Genomic DNA, 26486 nt, shown 5'->3' on the forward strand with positions numbered 1-26486 from the left:
GCGCGGGCCACGCCCCGCCACACGCCCGCCCCCGCACCTCCGGCCACAGCCATGCGGCGCTCCGTCTCCCGCGCCGAACTGCTGCTGCTGCTGCTGATAACCGCCGCGTCGGCACACCACAGCGCCGCCGTCGGCGAAGTGGCGGCCGCCGCCGACCACGCCGCGTCGGGCGACGCCGTCCCCGCCGTCCCTGCCGGCGCCAGGGCGGCCGTCGCTCCGGTCTACCCCGTCACCCACAGCGAAGGCGCCGCCGACAACAAAGCTGCGGTGCCCGCCGCAGCCGGCGACGCCCGCTACGCCGACGGAGACGAGAGTGGCGAGAGCGGGCACATCGCCGACGTCGTGGCGCAGGACGGCAGCCTGTCGCGGGTGAGAAAGTCGTGCCCCCCCTTCGGCCCGTGCAAGCAGTTCTGCATCGAAGTCCGGCCGCGAGACCCGCGCCAGTCGCCGTTCATCATCTGCGAGCCGCCCGACCACGCGAAGAACCCGGTCCCGCCCTATCCGTTCAGCCCCGTGTATCCTTACTACCCGGACTACGAGTATCCTTACCCACCGGGGCCCAAGGAGCCTCTCCCGCCGGCGCCAGAGCCAGAGCCGTATCCGGGGTACCCGTACTCGCCCTACTACAAGGCGCCCTACTACAAGGCGCCCTACTACAAAGCGCCGTATCCTCCGCCCCCGCTTTACTACCCGCTACCAGTGCCGGGGCAGTCGGCGCAGAACTCGGCCTCCTCCGCAGCGGCCACGGCTACGGCGTCCACGGCTCTGCAGGGCCTCAGCAGCCTGGTGCCACATTTCCGCGCGGTGGAGGAGCAAAAGTCCTCGCCGGTGGCCAGCAAACCGGACGCTTCTCCAGACTCGTCCGAGAAGCCGGCAGCGTCGCCTTCCCCCTCGGCCCGCAGCGTCTACGACCCGGCCTACCCGTACGCGCCGCCGGATTTCCCCGTGCAGGCGCCGTGCTACGCAGACCCCAGGTACCTGCCGCCTCCGGGCGCGCAGACGCCCCTAGCGTTGCTGCAGCTGTTCCTGCGCCCCAGCCACCACCACCACCATCACCCGCCACCCTACTATCCACCACCGCCGCCCGTCTACCGCGAAGCGGCGGAACCCGCGGAGATGATGCGCCAGGCGAGCGGCGGGAGCTCCGAGCACAGCGACGGCAAGTCCGGTCCTACGAAGGTCAACCTGCCCCTGGAGAATCCCAAGAAGAGCGACTCGTCCGTCCGGGAAGCGCAGATGGCGCCCGCTTACGGAGCGCCCTTCGGCAGCCCGTTCGTGCCCTTCGGGTACCAGCCGATGCCGTACGGTTACTCAACTGCACCGTACGGTCCTGCCAACTTTCAGTCCAGCTACTACAAGTCGGCAGAGCCGAAGCAGTCCAAACCCGGAGCGCCGCCGCCCACTCCGTACGTCCCACAGAACCCGGCCGTCCCCCCGGGCACCGAGCTGCCTAAGGACGGCGTAGGAGCGCCGCCGTCTCCGGCAGCCAACAGCGTCCTCAAAGCTGGTATCCCGGCTCCTGCGGCCCCCGGCAGCCCTGCGCCGCCTTCAGCTGCCTCGAGTGCACCGGCGTCTTCGCCGCCTGCTGCCGGGGCCGCCAAGGACAAACCGCCAGCCGCGCCGGCGCCGCCGTCGGGTAGCAAACCGAAATCCGCGTCGGAGGTAGATGACCAACCCAAGGTGGCCGTCAACCCACTACACAGAGGGTACCCGCATCGGTACGGCTATTGGGGCCAGCCTGTAGCGCCTGGCCATCTCTACGGCAACCAGTACCAAAACTACCCCGGAATGCATTATGGTATGATGTAAAGAGATTCCCCGTCTACGAATATTCGCTTCAGAAAGCTTTCACGCCATCTGTAAACAATGCACCTACAGGACTGTAGCTTCTCATTTCTCCATCGATTTCAGAGGCTTCCATCTGCCTTTCAGTGCAACCCGCATTTGTTCGCCTCATTATCATTTCAACTGCACTAAAATGTTTCAGTTTTTCATTCATTCATTCGCTTGTCAGCGTAGATAACTCGTGATCGTGATAACGACATTAAGTGCATTATATCTATAATTTAAAGATCGTTTCATGTTCTTTTCTTACAACATTAACATTTAAATCATGACTCCACTGCATTTTATAAAGCATTCCAAGGACTATTTTATAACAGTTCTGTGCCATATCTTGAAGTGTGATGCCATTCTACGGTGAATATAACTCACCCTCAACGACGTGTTAATGTATTGTTCAACTTGTAAATAAATACATTTCTTTTTTTACATATGTTTTCATCACCCTATTGTTGATTTTTCCAGTATTATCCTACCATCACAATCAGTATGTTATCCTACATTTGTTACATCAATACTTGATCATAAGTATCTCATGAAATGATTAAAAAACTGAACTAGTTCCCAATATTTCCTTGAATTTTTAATTCCGTTGAGATTATTTTGCTGAATAACGTTCATGTGCAATGAGCACTGCATTCCATGCCAAAGCAACTATGATACTTAGAAATAAAGTGTCTATACACATAATACAAAAGAAAAGCAACGAAAAACAGACTGCAAGGCTCTAGTCCACTAAAGTAAGTAAGACTGTTTAACAATTCAGCATTTAATGTGGTGACCGAGTTACAATAACGTGTACGACATGAAATTTTTACAGCAGCCTTTAAATGTCTTGTCTGTGTTTAACTGTCTTTAAAACACCAATATTATACCACTACTGCAACTGTCTATTTTTAAGGAGATGCTCAAAAATTACTCATAACATAGTGACCTTCCTTTTTTTAAAAAAAATGAAATAAACTGAGAGCGAGTGAGGAAGAAACAGAGAGAAAGAGAATTAGGCGTGGAACGTTTTGCGTCGTCTTAATGGGGATACGACAGTATCAATATAAAAACTTGAAAACGGTGAAAAAGCTTCGTTCTGTGTGGTAGCTCATGCTTACTGTAAAACTGGGCATCTTTAGACACTTTTAGCAATCTTATCACTTTTTGTAACATAACCTGTTCCAGTTATGTACTACGAGACTTAATTTCCAAGTATATGGAATTTTATAACTATTATTTTTAAATATTTACAGCGTGAAACTTTTTATGTGCAGTGACGTATTAGAAGTATTGATTATTATTGTCACGGTTTCCACTCAGATCAGAACATGAGGTCTAAGGTAAGAAAAGTAGAGTTAAATTCATCTGCTACTAAGATGGTGTGACCTAGAGTTTCATCGTGACACATAGCTATAACTTTGTTACAAATTTGCCCAGTTTTAAGAGTTTTGTTTTATCCATTAGAGAAAAACATTTGTCACAAAGTTTGCCGGTTTGTGAGATTTTTTTCTAATTTTCTTAACATCCAAATAATTGTAGGCCTTTCCTCTTTGAAACGAAATAAGAATGGAAAAAACTAAACTTTATTACGTTAGGTAATTAAACATAACTTCTGCACACTCATTTACGCATCTGTTCACAGGAAATGTATGAAAGAAAGACGGTTACAACACTTACCTGTAACACAGTACCTCCAAGCGAGCTAATTAGTTTAAACTGTAAGACATTTACTTGTAAATACGATATGGCAGTGACTGTGTTATTAAACACATAAATCTACAGCGGTATGAGAAAAAACAAAGCCACGACACATTTAATACAATATTCTAAGCAGCTGTAGGTTATATTTAGAAAATAGGCTTTAATGCGAATTAAAACTTTGTCTTTTTCCGTTAAATCATTCAGGAATGTCCCTAATTTCCTTAAAGAGACTAGTTTTCTACAATTTTAAGTGTCACACTTGTTTCTGCAGATGCGTGTGCTGTCATAAAGTTACCCTATAATCTATGGAGAGGGCTTTTTTCGCTTTACAGTGGCTGAAGAAGTTATTTGTTAAGTTTAACTCTTATACAGAATCGTCTGCACAGGTAACTTATTTTAACAACTTTCCTTCAGCTGGTCACCTCTTCAGAGTTATCGGCAATAGCAGAAAGTTTCCAAGAAATCTACTAACACATTTTTCCACCTGTCAACAAAATTGCTTCGTGATCAGCTTAAGTGTAATGCACATACTTGCAGCTTCCATCATTAATGGCAGCACTATGGAAGAACACACTGCAGCAGAATTGTATGTTGGATGTTGACCTCAGTTACAATAGTTAACCCTAAAAAGCTGGAGCGTGCTGTTGTCACAAAGTTGCCTAGTTTTACGGTACTCAGTTTCTCACCATAACAAAGCTTTTCACGCTATGGTGGTTTTCAGACAATATGTCAGTTGTGTGTTTTCTCCAGTTTCTTCTGCGCCTTTTAAGTCTCGTGTAAAAATTAGATTTCAAATATATTGTTGTTTACTTGTGAACTTTGCTTTGTATTTGGGATAGCACGTGTTTTATTAACACTAAAACCATACGAAAAAAATTGAAAACAAAACATATATTATAAATTTTGCCTTTTTTATTCGTGACAGAAAACGTTTCATTTATGTCACGTGAAAATGTACTAAAAAGAATAAAAGTTGTCGCTGAATATTGGGTTTAAATTACAGCAGATGTTATCGAAAGACGTTTTGTGAAATTAACTTGACATCTGTGTTTAAATATAATTCAGTTAAAATGTATGTGCTTTTTAAGGAAAGGGAACGAATATGTACAGAAAATAACGCTGCAGATAATAAAATTAAATGTTGCGCAAATTCTGAACTATTATTACGACAGGTATTATTACTGAAATATGTGGTCACAATGATCAAAAGTTGCAGACAGCTGTTGTTTCTCGATAGGGAACGTAGTCTAACAACCGATGACGTCAAGAACCGTGGCGTAATGCCTGTACTGAAATATCGTTTACAGTGGTTTCTGGAGGAGGCTTGTGTATCACGGTAGCGGGAAAGTGTCTCACTCATTAGAAATTGCAGTTCCTTAGGGAAATGAGTCCTTTCTTTTATGATTCCACTGCGCTAAGACGCTTAACTATTCGACTGATTATAACATTCAGCTATGACGTGTTTTATGCCTCGAATTAGACTACACCTGCTACATTTCCTTGTTTTAGGTTGAAGATGTAACTACTGCACTGAACATTTCGTTTCTTTCTTATTACACAAAGAGACATTCACTAAGCAATTCAGTTACATTTCTTGTCTCTCTAATGACTATGTGGCAGAACGGCTGCCAACATCGTTTGATAGTTAATTAAATACAGACATGTATAACTATAGCACTTTCCCTTATTTAATTAGAAGAAAAAAGGAGGACATGTGAAACACGTCAATGTGAAAGGTTCATTTTATGACATAAAAGTAACAGTCTTGGTTTTGCCAGGGGCTTCGTCAATATACCTGCTATCTGATCCTCAGCTAAAATTCGCTGAGTGCCTAACTCACCTTCCAATACCTTTTCTCGGATGAAAAGATATTGCTTCTTTATATGTTTTGTGCGATGATGGAATTCAGGATTTTACGCGAGTTTCACTGTTACCTGGTGGTCAGTCTTAAGGACTGGAACTTCCGTCAGCTTTCTCATTCCTCTAAAAAGTCTATACCGATGAATTATCTCCTTAACAACCTCCGTTGCAGCTACCAGTTCTGCTTCTTTTGTAGATGTGGCAGTCACTGCCTGTCTGTGGCTGAACCATAAGATAGCTCCATCTGCATGTGTAATAACGACACCGGATGTCGATCGTCCAGTTTTGTTGCGCCCTTCAAAGTTCGCATCACTGGAGCATACTAATACGCCACTGCATACATTTGATCGACGTATTATGCCTAAGTCACATGTACCTGCTACATACAGGAGTACTATGGCTTCTGTTGATGCTGAGTCAAGAGTTCGAGACAGGAAGCTCACACGGTGATTTTAGGTCTCGTTCCAAGCGTCAGGTTCATCAGTGCTCCAATTGCTTGTCGATATGGAATGCTGCACTTCTCTGCATTCTTACTTTCTGCTTGTAATGTATCTGTTTCCCTTATACCTGATGTTGAGACAGGTTTACAGTATTGGAAACTACAACGCTTCAGCATCCTCTTTGCATAGGCTTGCTGACTTACCTTGATTGCACCACCATAAAGCGTTCCATCTCAAGTCCGAAGAGATACAATGCTGGTTTCACAATTACCTTGATTTCAGCCTCCAATTCATTAACAAACTTGCTGACATCCTGCTGATGACTCGCCATAATTAACCCATCGCCTACATAAAGAGCGAGTAACTGATTCTTGTCATCTTCTTCTCTGATACGTACGCAAGGATCTGTATCATTTGATCTGAAACCTGCTGACAAATGAAATGCTCCAAAGCGTTTACTTCAACATCTTGAGGCCTGCTTAAGTCTGTACAAACTTCGCCTTAATTTGCAAATTCTCTCTGAGGCATCATTGTACCCTTCTAGCTGTTGCGTATATTTTACTTCTATTTCTGCGTACAAGAATGCTGTAGATACATCACACTGTGTGTGATGCGCTCAGCCGCTGCAAGACTTAACATTGAACGAATTGTGCGCAGCTTAGCTACTGGATTAAAGGATTCACTGTCGTCTACAACACAGAGTTAACTAATCCGCTGACGATAAGTCTTGCGTAATATTTCCCATTACTCCCATCGGGATTAGTCTTTACACGAAAAGCTCATTTTTATGGTGTACAACCACCTTGTTTCTATTACATTTATTCATATAGCACTATTGCTTAAGCATAACCGAGTAGGTGATTTTTATGGCTAAAAGACTTTATAACACTACGTCCGCTACTGCTATACCATAACCTTAAAGTTGGAAGCAGGTCGTTAAATAAAACTATCTTGTTAAAGCAATTATGGTATAAAGCAACGAGCAGTGTTACCCTCTGAGAGGAATTTTGTTATGTTGACCGTGTTGTACCTAACGGAGGTGGCTTATCGGAAATCAAAGTCAGAATTACGTAAATATTCGAACAGGAACAAACAATATTTTTGCCTAGCTATACTGTTTAAAGACTAAGGAAAACGGTCGCCAGCCTATTTAGGCAAGAGAAAGATTAACGTTCTCGTTTAAGAAAGTAGGTATGCGTAACTTTAACGGACAAACACAATCTAGACTTGGCCACACGCGAGTGTAATGAACTCTGACACCAGCATATGTTAGCGTTAAGGTTGGAGCAAACAGTTAGAGCAGCACAAACTATTTGCAAAAATATAACAGATAACGAAACACACTATTAATTTCAAGGCTTATTCAAACTGAATGTCTTTATAACATTACTATTAATATTCACTGCAGAATCATTAATTGGACACAGGCTAAGTATTATTTTTCAAACACTTTCCTAGTTGACATAAAATTATAAATGTTGTTCACTGCAAAATTATGAGCTGGTAATAGGTTAAGTCTCTCTCAGTTAAATACTTTACTATTTAAAATGAAAATTAATTGGAATTCACTAACAGCCTGTCTTTTGAATAAAGATATTATTGTTTTCATAAATAGTGGTAAAGGATAACCTGTGGATCTTATTACACTATTAATATCCAGTTTCAATACCCGAAAGAAACAAGTGCTTAGCAAGCCAATATAACTTTCCACAAATGCAATTCACGACTTTTGCTGCAGTGACAAATTTACAGTTGACAAAATTACAAGAAACTGCACCACCTTTCAACATTTGCTACAGGCAGCAATGTGATCATTTACTAAACAAAACTTTATAAGCCTCAATTTTAAGAGCTTTAATTTATAAAAGAAGCAGCAAAATGTTTTTATTACTTCAGTCTTCTATTTTCAAGTAAATGATTAAATAGGTGACTTTGAAACTTCACAAAACTACATTTACTATCTCCCACAATTTCACTAAATCCACAGTAAATCTGAATATTCCCTTCTTATCAAAGAACAAATAACATTATGTAATTAACTGTCTAACTTTGAGGCTTTCATTTTTTCCACAAAATAGGACACTCGGTATTCGTAGTTCAAATGGAGAGGAACCTGATAGGTGTTGTGATAGGGAAAAATCAAGGTAGGTACAAGACTTCAGTTATAAGTTACCTTATATTTGTGCACACTAAAACATCCAATAAGCTGATCCTTCACTGTACATTATTAGAGCATTCCGATACAGTGATTACGCAATGTGGTGGCAACTGCATGTTGGTAGGTGGATTCGCAGGCGGAATTGCTGGACTCTGGCCCTTCTTGGTGGCGATGATGAATACCAATTCCAGAATCGTTCCATCTATTTATCCATCCATCCGAGGCATTGGAAAGTAGCAGAAAAAGCCTCACTCGGAACCAGCGCAATATGCAATTTTTACATGGCAGTGCACAGTTTGGTAGCTCGTCCCCGACTGACTCTTGTTCCACCTTTTTTACCTAGGCCAACCACATTTTGCGCGCGCTACACAGTTCCGTTCCCGAGGGGAACCACTACACCTTTTACACACAGAATAACTAAGAATCCTAAGTGAAGGTCAGCAGTTTACATGTTGTTTGTTGTTGTGGTCTTCAGTCCTGAGACTGGTTTGATGCAGCTCTCCATGCTACTCTATCCTGTGCAAGCTTCTTCATCTCCCAGTACCTACTGCAACCTACATCCTTCTGAATCTGCTTAGTGTATTCATCTCTTGGTCTCCCCCTATGGTTTTTACCCTCCACGCTGCCCTCCAATACTAAACTGGTGATCCCTTGATGCCTCAGAACATGTCCTACCAACCGATCCCTTCTTCTGGTCAAGTTGTGCCACAAACTCCTCTTCTCCCCAATTCTATTCAACACCTCCTCATTAGTTATGTGATCTACCCACCTTATCTTCAGCATTCTTCTGTAGCACCACATTTCAAAAGCTTCTATTCTCTTCTTGTCCAAACTATTTACCGTCCATGTTTCACTTCCATACATGGCTACACTCCATACAAATACTTTCAGAAATGACTTCCTGACACTTAAATCTATACTCGATGTTAACAAACTTCTCTTCTTCAGAAACGCTTTCCTTGCCATTGCCAGTCTACATTTTATATCCTCTCTACTTCGTCCATCATCAGTTATTTTGCTCCCCAAATAGCAAAACTCCTTTACTACTTGAAGTGTCTCATTTTCTAATCTAATACCCTCAGCATCACCCGACTTAATTCGACTACATTCCATTATCCTCGTTTTGCTTTTGTTGATGTTCATCTTATATCCTCCCTTCAAAACACCATCCATTCCGTTCAACTGCTCTTCCAAGTCCTTTGCTGTCTCTGACAGAATTACAATGTCATCGGCGAACCTCAAAGTTTTTATTTCTTCTCCATGGATTTTAATACCTACTCCAAATTTTTCTTTTGTTTCCTTTACTGCTTGCTCAATATAGAGACTGAATAACATCGGGGAGAGGCTACAACCCTGTCTCACTCCCTTCCCAACCACTGCTTCCCTTTCATGTCCCTCAACTCTTATAACTGCCATCTGGTTTCTGTACAAGTTGTAAATAGCCTTTCGCTCCCTGTATTTTACCCCAGCCACCTTTAGAATTTGAAAGAGAGTATTCCAGTCAATATTATCAAAAGCTTTCTCTAAGTCTACAAATGCTAGAAACGTAGGTTTGCCTTTCCTTAATCTTTCTTCTAAGATAAGTCGTAGGGTCAGTATTGCCTCACGTGTTCCAGTATTTCTACGGAATCCAAACTGATCTTCCCCGAGGTCGGCTTCTACTAGTTTTTCCATTCGTCTGTAAAGAATTCGTGTTAGTACTTTGCAGCTGTGGCTTATTAAACTGATTGTTCGGTAATTTTCACATCTGTCAACACCTGCTTTCTTTGGGATTGGAATTATTATATTCTTCTTGAAGTCTGAGGGTATTTCGCCTGTTTCATACATCTTGCTCACCAGGTGGTAGAGTTTTGTCAGGACTGGCTCTCCCAAGGCCGTCAGTAGTTCCAATGGAATGTTGTCTAGTCCGGGGGCCTTGTTTCGACTCAGGTCTTTCAGGGCTCTGTCAAACTCTTCACGCAGTATCGTATCTCCCATTTCATCTTCATCTACATCCTCTTCCATTTCCATAATATTGTCCTCAAATGCATCGCTCTTGTATAGACCCTCTATATACTCCTTCCACCTTTCTGCTTTCCCTTCTTTGCTTAGAACTGGGTTTCCATCTGAGCTCTTGATGTTCATACATGTGGTTCTCTTATCTCCAAAGGTCTCTTTAATTTTCCTGTAGGCAGTATCTATCTTACCCCTAGTGAGATAAGCCTCTACATCCTTACATTTGTCCTCTAGCCATCCCTGCTTAGCCATTTTGCACTTCCTGTCGATCTCATTTTTGAGACGTTTGTATTCCTTTTTGCCTGCTTCATTTACTGCATTTTTATATTTTCTCCTTTCATCAATTAAATTCAATATTTCTTCTGTTACCCAAGGATTTCTACTAACCCTCTTCTTTTTACCTACTTGATCCTCTGTTGCCTTCACTACTTCATCCCTCAGAGCTACACATTCTTCTTCTACTGTATTTCTTTCCCCCATTCCTTTCAATTGTTCCCTTATGCTCTCCCTGAAACTCTGTACAACCTCTGGTTCTTTCAGTTTATCCAGGTCCCATCTCCTTAAATTCCCACCTTTTTGCAGTTTCTTCAGTTTTAATCTACAGGTCATAACCAATAGATTGTGGTCAGAGTCCACATCTGCCCCTGGAAATGTCTTACAATTTAAAACCTGGTTCCTAAATCTCTGTCTTACCATTATATAATCTATCTGATACCTTTTAGTATCTCCAGGGTTCTTCCATGTATACAACCTTCTATCATGATTCTTAAACCAAGTGTTAGCTATGATTAAGTTGTGCTCTGTGCAAAATTCTATCAGGCGGCTTCCTCTTTCATTTCTTAGCCCCAATCCATATTCACCTACTACGTTTCCTTCTCTCCCTTTTCCTACACTCGAATTCCAGTCACCCATGACTATTAAAATTTCGTCTCCCTTCACTATCTGAATAATTTCTTTTATTTCATCATACATTTCTTCAATTTCTTCGTCATCTGCAGAGCTAGTTGGCATATAAACTTGTACTACTGTAGTAGGTGTGGGCTTCGTATCTATCTTGGCCCCAATAATGCGTTCACTGTGCTGTTTGTAGTAGCTTACCCGCATTCCTATTTTCCTATTCATTATTAAACCTACTCCTGCATTACCCCTATTTGACTTTGTGTTTATAACCCTGTAGTCACCTGACCAGAAGTCTTGTTCCTCCTTCCACCGAAATTCACTAATTCCCACTATATCTAACTTTAACCTATCCATTTCCCTTTTTAAATTTTCTAACCTACCTGCCCGATTAAGGGATCTGACATTCCACGCTCCGATCCGTAGAACGCCAGTTTTCTTTCTCCTGATAACGACATCCTCTTGAGTAGTCCCCGCCCGGACATCCGAATGGGGGACTATTTTACCTCCGGAATATTTTACCCAAGAGGACGCCATCATCATTTAATCATACAGTAAAGCTGCATGCCCTCGGGAAAAATTACGGCCGTAGTTTCCCCTTGCTTTCAGCCGTTCGCAGTACCAGCACAGCAAGGCCGTTTTGGTTATTGTTACAAGGCCAGACCAGTCAATCATCCAGACTGTTGCCCTTGCAACTACTGAAAAGGCTGCTGCCCCTCTTCAGGAAGCACACGTTTGTCTGGCCTCTCAACAGATACCCCTCCGTTGTGGTTGTACCTACGGTACGGCTATCTGTATCGCTGAGGCACGCAAGCCTCCCCACCAACGGCAAGGTCCATGGTTCATGGGGCGGGCAGTTTACATAACAGCAAACGAATACAATAAATAAAATAGAACATTTGCACATATTGACATTTCTACCAAAAATTATTCACACAAAATTACAATTATATACAGTAAGTTTTGTTCCCTCCAAATGGGACAAAGAATTTAGATGACAGATATACTACATTGCATAGAATCAAATCATGACATCAAAGTATTAACAAAGAAAGGAGTATACAATTTTGTGTTATCGATTCAATCAAACAACATTTACAGAAGCTCAACGATGTAACATTAAATGAAACAAAAGCAAAATATATCAGTAGAGCATTAGGGCTATGCTGTTACAACTTATGATGACAGCAAGAGACAGATTATCTCAGACTCGTGATACAAAGACTCTGTGGATATAATGTGGAACATTAAGAGTACAATGGACTTACCTACTTCTGATTGAGAGTTGCGGAGAGTAGGATCGCAATGGAACTTTAATTAGCGGCGTTGTTTTAAGCTGCCATCTTGAATACGGAATAAAGTTTGATTAATTGTGATAACATTTCATCTCATAAAAGAAGATAACGTGTAGAGGAATGTAGCTAAAAAAATCGTTTATGGAAAATTATAATTTCATGAATGGAAAACGTACGTTCAGTTCTTTGATTATTTTAACTTCCTCCCTGTCTGTGATTCGTAACATTATTTGGTGTTTCTTAACTCGCAGCGAAATTAGTATCCTGGGAAATCAGTATAGCCTGCACCACGGTCATTCAAGCTCTGTTTTAAGAGATCAAATTCTGAATCTTAACGAAATTGATACATAATTTGGACACTGATTCTCATGCTGCACAATACGTACGTCATAGCACCCAAAACGGCTTCCCCATGGCGTACAATTGTGCCTCTGATTATTTTAAGAATTTTCAGAGTCGACGATCGCCCGCATTCTGCAGAGCCACAGAGATTTTATTCCAGGTACTAACTTAGACGACTAGAGAGGCAGAGTATGATTATGAACTCTAACTTCTAATAATTTTGTTTTGTAGACTTAATGATTCAAAATAATGACAATAGTTAGGTAGATAGTTGTGTAAAAGTAGTGGGGAAGGGACCTCCCCCTCTTGAAAGTTTCCATTGACGTAACTGCTAGGGTCATTCAATAACTAATGCTCCACTTTTTTTTTAAGAAAGCCATTATTACACATAGACAAACGTCCTTCGTGGTGCTTCACATTTGATGTTTTTTCTGTGCGCCGGTGAAATTTTGAACCGTTCTGGCAGCCGGTAGAGCCGTAGTACAGAATCAAAATGGCGTCTAAATACGATTCACGTTACAAGCAGCGTGCTGTTATTGAATTCTTGTGTCCAGAAAAAGAAACGTTTGTGTGCAGTGTATGGCGATGCTGCAGTGATAAGAGTACAGTTGGGCGATGAGTAAAGAAAGTTACAGCCTCACGAAATGCATGATCAGCCACGCTCGGGACATCCTGTTACAAGCTGCTGCTCCAGACACGCTGAATCGTGCGGATGCCATTATTCGTACCGACTGGCTCTTCACAAATCGACAAATGGCTCTACAGTTGTCGGTCAACATTGGGAGTGCGTCTGCAACGATCGAGACTCTCGGATATTCAAAGAGGTGCTCACGATGGGTTCCACGAATGCTCACAGAGGACCACAAGATTCAAAGAAAGGCCATTTCAGCTGAATTGTTGGAGCGTTTTGAGACCTACGGAGAGGCTTTTCTGTCACGGATCGTTACGGGGGACGAAATCTGGGTGTACCACTTTGCGCTGGAAACAAAAAGGCAGTCAATGGAGTGGCATCATCCTTATTTACCACAAAAGAAGAAATTCAAGACAACCCCCTCTGCCGGAAAAGTCGTGGTGACAGTCTTCTGGGATTGGGATGGCGTCATTCTCGTGGATAACATGCTAAGAGGGTCAACCACAGATTCAGAGGCATCCGTGAAGACTCTGAATAAACTCAAGAACCGTTTCCGACGTATTCGATCGGACACGAATCCAGCAGAAATCTTGCTCCAACACGATAATGCACGCCCACACACAAGTCTGAGAACCCGGGAAACATCGCCAAATTGGGTTGGACATCACTGCCTCTTCCACCGTATTTAAGTCCAGAACTGGCACTCCCGGACTTCCTTCTCTTTGGGCCGCTTAAACATTCTCTACAGGGAACGCACTTTGAAGATGACGAGAGTGTCAGTCATGCAGTGAAAGCATCGCTACGCCTACAGGACAAGAGCTTTTACCAGCAGGGAATACATGCTCTTCCACAACGTTGGCGTACGGCCATAGAACGTGATGGAGACTACCTAGAAAAATAGGACATGAACGAGACATGTTGATGTATATTGTCACCAAATTCTAACTCTTAACAACAAATATGTTCTGAGAAAAAAAATGTGGGTCATTACTTATTTATCGACCTTCGTACGTATTATTCAGTCACAATAACTTAACTTCAGTGTCAGGGGGGAGGGAAGTTAAATTGGCGATCGTTTAAGCCAGGACTCTGCGTATAATATTTGTGTGTATCTGTTTCATGCCACAACGGAACGAGTACTGCTGCAGCAGCATTGGATACATTCTACGCAGATCCGTCACATGGGAATTTCAGACCAGAAACTCGACGGAAGACAACATATAAAGGCAGTATCTCTAACCAGTTATCTTTAAGGGTCTTGGTTCTTGTAAGGATTAGAAGTGGCAAGGACTCTTTTGCTATTCTATATAAAGGATAGTTTTCCATTTTTACTATCAAATGGTTCAAATGGCTCTGAGCACTATGGGACTTAACTTCTGAAGTCATCAGTCCCCTAGAACTTAGAACTACTTAAACCTAACTAACCTAAGAACATCACACACATCCATGCCCGAGGCAGGATTCGAACCTGCGACCGTATCGGTCGCGCGCGGTTCCAGACTGGAGCGCCTAGAACCGTTCGGCCACACCGGCCAGCATTTTTGATATCATTCTGTAGACAAACTTCTTAGCGGTAATTTGTGAAGTGCAACGAGATTTTAGTTACGTGTGAAATAGTGACTCAATTCACTGTGTGAGTTAATCAGAAAAATAGAATTTACGGAACTGTTTTAACTCGCGCGCATTTTAAAATGCAAGTGGAACAAGAAGGCGAAAAACAGTCAGCAACGTAACGCTCGCTATAGACGACCCCACAGCTGCGGGGTAGGATCTAGCTAGATTCTCAGCATATGCGATTGATCCCATCGCCGTAATTATGCAAAAACTTAGTTTGTTATCTGATAATACGTCTCATATAGCGCAAGTATAGTCAACCATGGCACAAGGGCAGTCTAAAATCCAGACACAAATTCACCTAATTCTGCTGATCATTCAAAATCAAAACGAAATGTAGGAGATGATAGCTGATTTTTTCAGAAAGCAGGAGACCATGTCGAATGAGCTGCAAGAATTGCGACAGGGTCATGACAAATTTCCGATAGAGATCGAAAAGATAGCGGATAATGTCAACGAAATTATGAATCGACAGCATTAGGTAGAAGAAACGGTTGCTAGCCTCAGCAAAACAGCGCAAGATATTTCCTCAGGACAGAAAGATAAAATCAAAGAAAATTTTGAAGCATTTAAAAGTTACTTTCCGGAGGAGATCAGTAACTGGGCAAAGGCGAAGGAACAGCAGCTGAATCAGGCGTTAACAGATGGTGTAAAATCTGCTGTCCCATCCTTATCCCCGGATGAATTGCCAGAAGATAATTTCTTTAAGGAAGGATCAGAAGAGGTTAAGACTAAGCTAGGTTCCGACTGTCGAGGGGCGGTGAACAGTGGTAGCAAGGTGTATCAAGCTCCACGACAACAAACTTCGGACTACGCATCCAGTTACGAAAATCCAAACGTGTATGAGTCATACTATAGCCCCCATATAGTCCACTAGAAACCGCTACGGGGCAGTACGTGTATTCCACACAGCCACGCGATCTCCTTTTCCCTTCTATTTCCTTAACTGTGTTTCATCACGCTCCTATTCTTCCCCTCCCTTCACCATCAATTTCCCTCATACCCACTGCCGGTAGCATTCCTACCGAAAATCTGTCTTTATCATAATGTCTAATTATTGCAAATACTTATCATCTACGAATATAAACTGTATGTGTATGTATTTTTCCAAGTGTACCTTTGTAATTGTTTATTTCACTTTTTTTACTAGATGTAGTTTAACATGCCTAATAAAACATATGAAAGCAAAATATGTAGATTGCCTGGTTGGATGTAAGAGAGGGCCTGATGGACCCGGCCTTGCCAGGTTAAATAAATCAATAAATAAAGAAAGAAAGAAATAATATCGAAGAAAAAATGCTCAAGTATGGGCAATTTCAGATATTTAATCCCGATAAGAGGACATAAATTCCGTAGTATTCGTGCGAAGCTTTAGGGGAGCTTTACCAAGGAACTGGACTGATGCACGGAAGATAAGCTTCTTATCAGGTTATATTCAAGGAGAAGGTGCACTATGGGCAATAGAAGCATGTCGGACTTATGATGAACCTAAATAGATGTTCTTAACAAAATACTGGTCACGTGGAGTTCAACACAGGTTAGACCAAAAAGTATTTTTCCCTGAACAATTCTCACTGAAGCGAGGGACGTTAAGGAAGTACTTCGAAAAATATCTCCGTAAATGTCACTACTGGGACGATGAATTTTACTTCCAGGAAGACGAAATGTACATGTTGGTGTGATTTATTTGATTTCAAATGATGAATGTTAGAGGAATTAATTTAACTATCTGATTTTAAGTGAATTCAGATTCTGACGTGGTCTGAAAACAAATTGAGAAGGCATAGGTGTTTAATAGAGAAAATTGTCTTGTGACAGCCAGAGCGAGAGCACCAGCAGCAGCGAGTACTGTTTGTATAAAGCGTTTTTGTACTTATTTGCTGCGCTTAGCTTTTAAATAGTTTTTCTGGGAAAACCTAGCGTAGTTTTCGCGTCTCGTATTTCAGTGAGTGTTTCTTGATTATCAGAGTAGCTCATCAGAAGATTATCTTGGGAATTTGTCACCGTATAGGGTAGGGTAAACATAGTCATGTGTAGGGACTGTGGTTATTGTGAGCGGACGCAAGGAGAATTGGCCACTCTTCGGGGGCAGGTGGAGGCTTTGTCTGTTAGGCTCATCGAGCTCGAGGCGCAGGCGTCGGCTCGTAGTGGCGTTGGGGCAACTGTGGTGAGACCTATGCCTACTTCGGTGGCCTTGGAATCACATGGAACCCCTGATGTCGCTGCGTCTTCTGGCAGTGAGCATCTTACCGGTCAGCCATCACTCCAGGGTGAATGGCGGACAGTGGTGGGCTCGCGCGTGCCTGGCCGAAAGGCGAAGGTGGGATCTGGCCGCGTGGCAGCTGCCTTACCCCTTTCCAACAGGTACGGGGTGCTTCCTAGTGGTGGTGACATCGTTTCCGAGCCACCACAGGATGCCTCGCCTGTTGGGCCAGTGGCCGATTCTCCGGCAAGGTCCCGACAGTCACAGAGGGCGGGCCTATTAGTTATAGGGAGCTCCAACGTTAGGCGGGTTATGGAGCCCCTCAGGAAAATAGCGGGTAGGTCGGGGAAGAATGCCAGTGTGCACTCGGTGTGCTTGCCGGGGGGTCTCGTCCGTAATGTGGAGGAGGCCCTTCCGGCAGCTATTGAACGCACTGGGTGTGACCGGCTGCAGATAGTAGCACATGTCGGAACGAATGACGCCTGCCGCTTGGGTTCTGAGGCCATCCTTGGTTCCTTCCGGCGGCTGGCTGATTTGGTGAAGACAACCAGCATCGCACGCGGAGTGCAAGCTGAGCTTAATATCTGCAACATAGTGCCCAGAGTCGATCGCGGTCCTCTGGTTTGGAGCCGTGTGGAGGGTCTAAACCAGAGGCTCAGACGACTCTGCGACTATAATGGTTGCAAATTCATCGACCTCCGTTATTGGGTGGAGAACTGTAGGGCGCCCCTAGACAGGTCAGGCGTGCACTACACACCGGAAGCAGCTACTAGGGTAGCAGAGTACGTGTGGCGTGCACACGGGGGTTTTTTTAGGTTAGAGGGACCCCCCCTTGGGCGAAACGATAAAATACCTGACGGCTTACCAGAGAGGACATTATCATCGTTGATAAAGAACGTCCGTCCTCAGAGACCAAAAACAGGAAAAGTTAACGTAATATTGGTAAACTGCAGGAGTATCCAGGGCAAGGTTCCTGAATTAGTATCTCTTATTGAAGGAAATAGTGCGCATATAGTATTAGGAACGGAAAGTTGGTTAAAACCGGAAGTGAACAGTAACGAAATCCTAGACACAGAATGGAATATATACCGCAAGGATAGGATAAACGCCAATGGTGGAGGAGTATTTATAGCAGTAAAAAATTCAATAATATCCAGTGAAGTTATTAGCGAATGCGAATGTGAAATAATCTGGGTTAAGCTAAGTATCAAAGGTGGGTCAGATATGATAGTCGGATGCTTCTATAGACCACCTGCATCAGCAACCGTAGTAGTTGAGCGCCTCAGAGAGAACCTGCAGAACGTCGTGAAGAAGTTTCGTGATCATACTATTGTAATAGGGGGAGACTTCAATCTACCAGGTATAGAATGGGATAGTCACACAATCAGAACTGGAGCCAGGGACAGAGACTCTTGTGACATTATCCTGACTGCCTTGTCCGAGAATTACTTCGAGCAGATAGTTAGAGAACCAACTCGTGAAGCTAACGTTTTAGACCTCATAGCAACAAATAGACCGGAACTTTTCGACTCCGTGAATGTAGAAGAGGGTATCAGTGATCATAAGTCAGTGGTTGCATCAATGACTACAAGTGTAATAAGAAATGCCAAGAAAGGAAGGAAAATATATTTGCTTAACAAGAGTGATAGGGCACAAATCACAGAATATCTGAGTGACCACCATCAAACGTTCATTTCTGAGGAAGAGGATGTGGAACAAAAATGGAAAAAATTCAGAAACATCGTCCAGTACGCCTTAGATAAGTTCGTACCGACTAAGGTCCAAAGCGAGGGGAAAGATCCACCGTGGTATAACAATCATGTACGAAAGGTACTACGGAAACAAAGAAAGCTTCATCATAGGTTTAAGAGTAGTCGAATCATAGCTGATAAGGAAAAGCTGAACGAAGCGAAAAAGAGCGTAAAGAGAGCAATGAGAGAAGCATTCAACGAATTCGAACATAAAACATTGGCAAACAATCTAAACAAGAACCCTAAAAAGTTTTGGTCATATGTAAAATCGGTAAGCGGATCTAAATCCCCTATTCAGTCACTCGTTGACCACGATGGCACCGAAACAGAGGACGACCGAAGAAAGGCAGAAATACTGAATTCAGTGTTCCGAAACTGTTTCACTGCGGAAAATCGTAACACGGTCCCTGACTTCAGCCGTCGCACGGACGCCAAAATGGAAAATATTGAAATAAACGATATCGGAATTGAAAAACAACTGCTATCACTTAGTAGCGGAAAAGCATCCGGACCAGACGAGATACCCTTAAGATTCTACAGTGATTATGCTAAAGAACTTGCCCCCTTTCTATCAGCAATTTATCGTAGATCGCTGGAAGAACGTAAAGTACCTAGCGACTGGAAGAAAGCGCAGGTCGTTCCCATTTTCAAGAAGGGTCATAAATCAGATGCGAATAATTATAGGCCTATTTCGCTTACGTCAATCTGTTGTAGAATAATGGAACATGTTTTGTGTTCTCGTATTATGACGTTCTTAGATAATACAAATCTCCTTCATCATAACCAACATGGATTCCGCAAACAGAGATCATGTGAAACTCAGCTCGCCCTATTTGCCCAAGAAATTCACAGTGCCGTAGACACTGGCGAGCAGATTGATGCCGTATTCCTGGACTTCAGGAAGGCATTTGATACGGTTCCGCACTTACGTTTAGTGAAAAAAATACGAGCTTACGGAATATCGGACCAGGTTTGTGATTGGATTCAGGATTTCCTAGAAGAACGAACACAACATGTCATTCTTAACGGTTCAAAATCTGCAGATGTAGAGGTAATTTCGGGAGTACCGCAAGGAAGCGTGATAGGACCTTTATTGTTTACAATATACATAAATGACTTAGTTGACAACATCGGTAGCTCCGTGAGGCTATTTGCAGATGACACGGTTGTCTACAAGAAAGTAGCAACATCAGAAGACTCGTACGTACTCCAGGAAGACCTGCAGAGGATTAATGCATGGTGCGACAGCTGGCAGCTTTCCCTAAACGTAGATAAATGTAATGTAATGCGCATACATAGGGGCAGAAATCCATTCCAGTACGATTATGCCATAGGTGGTAAATCATTGGAAGCAGTAACGACCGTAAAATACTTAGGAGTTACTATCCGGAGCGATCTGAAGTGGAATGATCACATAAAACAAATAGTGGGAAAAGCAGGCGCCAGGTTGAGATTCATAGGAAGAATTCTAAGAAAATGTGACTCATCGACGAAAGAAGTAGCTTACAAAACGCTTGTTCGTCCGATTCTTGAGTATTGCTCATCAGTATGGGACCCTTACCAGGTTGGATTAATAGAAGAGATAGACATGATCCAGCGAAAAGCAGCGCGATTCGTCATGGGGACATTTAGTCAGCGCGAGAGCGTTACGGAGATGCTGAACAAGCTCCAGTGGCGGACACTTCAAGAAAGGCGTTACGCAATACGGAGAGGTTTATTATCGAAATTACGAGAGAGCACATTCCGGGAAGAGATGGGCAACATATTACTACCGCCCACATATATCTCGCGTAATGATGACAACGAAAAGATCCGAGAAATTAGAGCAAATACGGAGACTTACAAGCAGTCGTTCTTCCCACGCACAATTCGTGAATGGAACAGGGAAGGGGGGATCAGATACTGGTACAATAAGTACCCTCCGCCACACACCGTAAGGTGGCTCGCGGAGTATAGATGTAGATGTAGATGTAGATGAATGATTAAAGCATAGAAGTGGTGCGAAGGAAAGGTGATTTATAGTCTTCGTCGAAAGCATTTCCCTCGAAGATTATTCACTTTGGACATACAAAAAAATTGTCTTGTCTTACTTTGAAGGACGATAATGTGATGTCGAGGCAGAGACAGAAGGATTCCTAAAATGAAAGATGATCTATCTTGAATATCGGCTCAGCGAGAAATTCGTGTATGTCGAGTCAGAAAAAGTATTGGATGATCTGCCGACTATAGTCCAAGAATACTTGAGTGTAATGAATTGATCATGACCAGTGATTTACTTTGGAAATACTTATTTAAAACAGATAAAATCGATTTGCTATGCAGTGGATCATACCTATTCCGAATCTACTGAATTCATGAAGGGTCCGATTGAGAAATGTGCTACTAACCCGTTCTTTTGCAGTGTATAAAGATCTGCGACTGATCCAATGTTCTAAATTGTTACATTCCTGTTGGTCCGGTCTTGTGCCTTGAGGTCCGAGATCATCCCGCTTTCCTACAACTTGATTCCCTCAAGATTCGTCCTACATCAACCTCCAACAGTTACAGTCAGCCCCCATCAATCCATCGGTCGAACAACACAATCCAGCGCCATCAACCTTCGTCGAATCCGTCTGTTCAAGTCAATGGATTGTTATTGTTGTTCACAGAACTGTTTTAGCACACAGACTGTAGTTTATTCAATATTAACAATCTGAACATTGATACACTTCACCAAACGAAATTGATTAACGTTTTGAAACATCCAATGCGATTTGCACATGAAGTTAGCAACCTTGTACGAAATGAGATAGCTTTCTGTAAAATCATCAAAGATAATAGAACGTATACAAATTTTGTAAAAAATGGTTAAGAAACGAAATTTTGGTCTGTTTGCCAATGAAGATGATTAATAATCGTTCATTCTCAGTGGGATAGTAACATAGGACAATCTCCTTTTAATAATCGTTCATTCTCAGTGGAGTAATATTATTGGACAATCTCCTATTAACTGATAGCAGCGAAATCAAATTACAGTGTAAGGTTTGTTGCCCCCACGACGGGAATATACGACAATCTCCTTTATCGTTCATTCTCCGTGAAATAATAATCAAATCACAATATAAAGTTAGTTGCCCCCACGACGGGCATTAAATTACATTTTTTTTTTTTTATTTGTTTAAATGGACTTGTAGTCCGAGGTGATAGGTTGCAATACAGCATCACCGGTCTGTTGCGGTCTAACTGTGTTGGTGGGCCAGTAAATTTCCACTGTGCAGGCAGAATTTATTGCCTAACATGGGCAGGTGCAGCTGTGGCGTTTAAATTACACAATCCAGCAAGTCATTTATGTAGCTTAAAGATTCATTATGACTGCGAGAGGCAGATTATCTCTGACTCATATATAAAGACTCTGTATACACACCATGTGATCAAAAGTGTCCGGACACCCCCAAAAACATACGTTTTTCATATTAAGTGCATTGTGCTGTCACCTAATGTCAGGTACTCCATATCAGCGACCTCAGTAGTCATTAGACTTCTTGAGAGCAGAATAGGGCGCTCCGTGGAACTCATGGACTTCGAACGTGCTTAGGGGATTGGGTGTCACTTGTGTCATACGTCTTGTACGCGAGATTTCCACACTCCTAAACATCCGTAGAGCCACTGTTTCTGATGTGATAGTGAAGTGGAAACGTGAAAGGAAACGTACAGCACAAAAGTGTACAGGTCGACCTCGTCTATTGACTAGAGACCACCGACAGTTGGAAAGGGCCATAACGTGTAATAGGCAGACATCTATCCAGACCATCACACAGGAATTCCAAACTGCATCAGGATCCACTGCAAGTATTATGACAGTTTGGGGGAGGTGAGAAAACTTGGATTTCATGGTCGAGCGGCTGCCCAAAGCCACACATCACGTCTGCAAACGCCAAACGACGCCTCGCTTGGTGTAGGGAGCGTAAACATTGGACGATTGAACCGTGGAAAAACGTTGTATGGAGTGAGGAATCACGGTACACAATGTGGCGATCAGATTACAGGGTGTGGATATGGCGAATGCCCGGTGAACGTCATCTGCCAGCGTGCATAGTGCCAACAGTAAAATTTGGAGGCGGTGGTGTTATTGTGTGGTCGTGTTTTTCATGGAGGGGCTTGCACCCCTTGTCGTTTTGCGTGGCACTATCACAGCACAGGCCTACATTGATGTTTTATAAGCACCTTGTTGCTTCCCACTGTTGAAGAGCAATTCGGGGATGGTGATTGCGTCTTTCAACACGATCGAGCACCTGTTGATAATGCACGGCCTGTGGCGGAGTGGTTACACGACAATAACATCCCTGTAATGGACTGGCCTTCACAGAGTCCTGACCTGATTCCTACAGAACACCTTTGTGATGTTTTGGAACGCCATCTTCGTGCCAGGCCTCACCGACTGACATCGATACCTCTCCTGAATGCAGCACTCCGTGACAAAAGGGCTGCCATTCCCCAAGAAACCTTCCAGCACCTGATTGAATGTATGCCTGCGAAAGTTATGAAAAATGAAAAAAAGCCTGGGCTAAGGGTAGGCCAACACCATATTGCTTTCCGGCATTACCGATGGAGGGTGCCACGAACTTGTAAGTCATTTTCAGCCAGGTGTCCGGATACTTTTGATCAGATAGTGTATCATGTGGAACATTACGCGTACAATGAACTTACCTACTTTTGATTGAGCGTTGCGGAGAGTAGGATCGCAGTGGAACTTTAATTAGCGGTATCGTTGTAAGCTACCGTCTTTTACGGAATGAAATTTGATTAATTGTGATAACATTTCATCGCATGCAGTGGGATGATGTATACTGGAATGTAGCTAGAAAAATCGTTTATGAAAATTACAGTTTCATGAACGGAAAAGGTGCGTTCAATTTTAACATCTCCCTTGTCTGTGGGACGGAACATTATTTGGAGTGTCGTAAGTCGTAGGGAACTCTGTATCCTGGGAAATCAGTATAGCCTGCACCATGGTCGTTTATGCTCTGTTTTAAGACATTAATTTCTGAACTTTATCGAAACTGATACACAACTTGGACACTGATTCTTACGGTGCAGAGTGAGTACGTCATAGCACCAATGACGGCTTCCCCACGGCGTACGATTATGCCTCTGATTATTTTAAGAATTTTCAGAATCGACAATCGCCGGATTTCTGCCTAACCACAGAGATTTTATTGCAGGTACTAACTTCGGTGACGAGAGTCAACGTATGATTTTGTTTTATAGACTAATGGATTCAAAATGGTAACAAAATTTCTATTGGAAATAGTAACAAAAATCCTACCTGGAAGTGTGGGAGATAGTTGTGTATTGGGGAAGCAATTTCTCTCGCCCAAAAGTTTCCATTCAAGTAACTACATATTATTCAGTCATAATGATTTAACTTCAATTTCAATGGGAGAGGGAATGGCATAGCTCTTGCTGCTTTTGGCAGAGTAGTCAGTTCCCATGTCTGACTCTCTTGTGGTGACTTCATTTCATTTTTCATAACTTGCTGCCGGCCAACACTTTGTATACTACACTACTGGCCATTAAAATTGCTACACCAAGAAGAAATGCAGATGATAAACGGCTATTCAATGGACAAATATATTATACTAAAACTGACATGTGATTACATTTTCACGCAATTTGGGTGCACAGACCTTGAGAAATCAGTACCCAGAACAACCACCTCTGGCCGTAATAATGGCCTTGATGCGCCTGGTATTGAGTGAAACAGAGCTTCAATGGCGTATACAGGTACAGCTGCCCATGCAGCTTCAACAAGATACCACAGTTCATCAAGAGTAGTGACTGGCGTATTGTGACGAGCCAGTTGCTCGGTCACCATTGACCAGACGCTTTCAATTGGTGAGAGATCTGGAGAATGTGCTGGCCAGGGCAGCAGTCGAACATTTTCTGTATCCAGATAGGCCCGTACAGGACCTGCAACATGCGGACGTGCATTATCCTGCTGAAATGTAGGGTTTCGCAGGGATCGAATGAGGGGTCGAGTCACGTGCCGTTACACATCTGAAATGTAACGTCCACTGTTCAAAGTACCGTCAACGCGAACAAGAGGTGACCGAGACGTGTAACCAATGGCACCCCACACCATCACGCCAGGTGATACGCCAGTATGGCGATGACGAATACACGCTTCCAATGTGCGTTCACCGCGATGTCGCCAAACACGGATGTGCCCATCATGATGATGTAAACAGAACCTGGATTCATCCGAAAAAATGATGTTTTGCCATTCGTGCACACAGGTTCGTCGTTGAGTACACCATCGCAGGCGCTCCTGTCTGTGATGCAGCGTCGAGGGTAACCGCAGCCACGGTCTCCGAGCTGATAGTCCGTGCTGCTACAAACGTCGTCGAACTGTTCGTGCAGATGGTTGTTGTCTTGCAAACGTCCCCATCTGTTGGCTCAGGGATCGAGACGTGGCTGCACGATCCGTTACAGCCATGCGGATAAGATGCCTGCCATCTCGCCTGCTAGTGGTTCGAGGCCGTTGGGATCCAGCACGGCGTTCCGTATTACCCTCCTGAACCCACCGATTCCATATTCTGCTAACAGTCATTGGATCTCGACCAACGCGAGCAGCAATGTCGTGATATGATAAACCCCAATCGTGATAGGCTACAATCCGACCTCTGTCAAAGTCGAAAACGTGATGGTACGCATTTCTCCTCCTTACACGAGGCATCACAACAACGTTTCACCAGGCATCGCCGGTCAACTGCTGTTTGTGTATGAGAAATCGATTGGAAACTTTCCTCATGTGAGCACGTTGTAGGTGTCGCCACCGGCGCCAACCTTGTGTGAATCCTCTGAAAAGCTAATCATTTGCATATCACAGCATCTTCTTCCTGTCGGTTAAATTTCGCGTCTGAAGCACGTCATCTTCGTAGTGTAGCAATTTTAATGTCCAGTAGTGTATTTACAGCTTCTTTATATGATTTTGGTTCTTCATCTTTTTCATTAATCGTCTGTTCACTTAGCATTACACAGTCATTTAGCCATGTAGGTTTCATTAATACTGAGCGATTTCGATACTGTCGACGAGGCTGGATAGTGCGTTCCCCTTCAGCCTCTGATTCTTCAGAATCTTCTTTGTTTGACTTTGTCTGACATCCTTCGTGAGCTGCATACTTCTCCTGATTACTGTGCTCATCATCCTGCAGTGTTAAGTAGTCTTGTTCTTCACAACTTGCAGGCCTTAAATCTCTTCTAAGAATGACTTTATTTTCTTTTTTCGGCCAAATTCGGTAACACTCATCACCTCATCTCCCCACGAGGCAACACTTAACAGCTTTTCTATCCATTTTCTGTCTTTTTTTAACTGGGATGCGGGCATAGCATGTAAAGCCTATTATACATAAATGTTTTATTCTCGGCTTCTTACCTAACCACAACTCAAACGGACTGATTCCTTCCACATATGATTTCGCAGGTCGGTTTAGAATGTATACTGACGCTGCAACCAATTCTGCTTACATAGTTGCTGGAACATTAGCTTCTTTATTTAAGTATTTGAAGGTTCTTCCCATTTCAACTGTGGTTCGCATCTCACTCTCACTTCTACCATTTCGCTGTGTAGTCCAGGGTGCTGTCTGCCTCTTAGTAAAACCTTCTGCATGCAGTATGCCCTGAACTTCCTTAGTGTGGAATGCTCTGTCTTTGACACTTAGCAGCTCTTTGATTGTATGACCCTGTATCTTTGAATGTTCAAGACCATATTTTAAAGCATCATTAACATC

At 43.3% G+C, this 26486-nt stretch overlaps 1 protein-coding gene across 1 annotated transcript in view; it reads left to right on the forward strand.

Moving 5' to 3' along the window:
• Window positions 1-1116: 1116 nt before the first annotated feature.
• The window catches only part of LOC126175550 (uncharacterized), a 118337-nt gene continuing 92967 nt past the window's right edge, over window positions 1117-26486 (forward strand). The window contains exon 1 of the mRNA XM_049922436.1: window positions 1117-1593. Within this exon, the coding sequence (XP_049778393.1) occupies window positions 1117-1593 (477 nt within the window). The remainder of the gene's footprint in view (window positions 1594-26486) is intronic.

Source organism: Schistocerca cancellata, chromosome 1 (genome assembly GCF_023864275.1).
Source record: "Schistocerca cancellata isolate TAMUIC-IGC-003103 chromosome 1, iqSchCanc2.1, whole genome shotgun sequence".
Taxonomy (NCBI): Eukaryota; Metazoa; Arthropoda; class Insecta; order Orthoptera; family Acrididae; genus Schistocerca; species Schistocerca cancellata.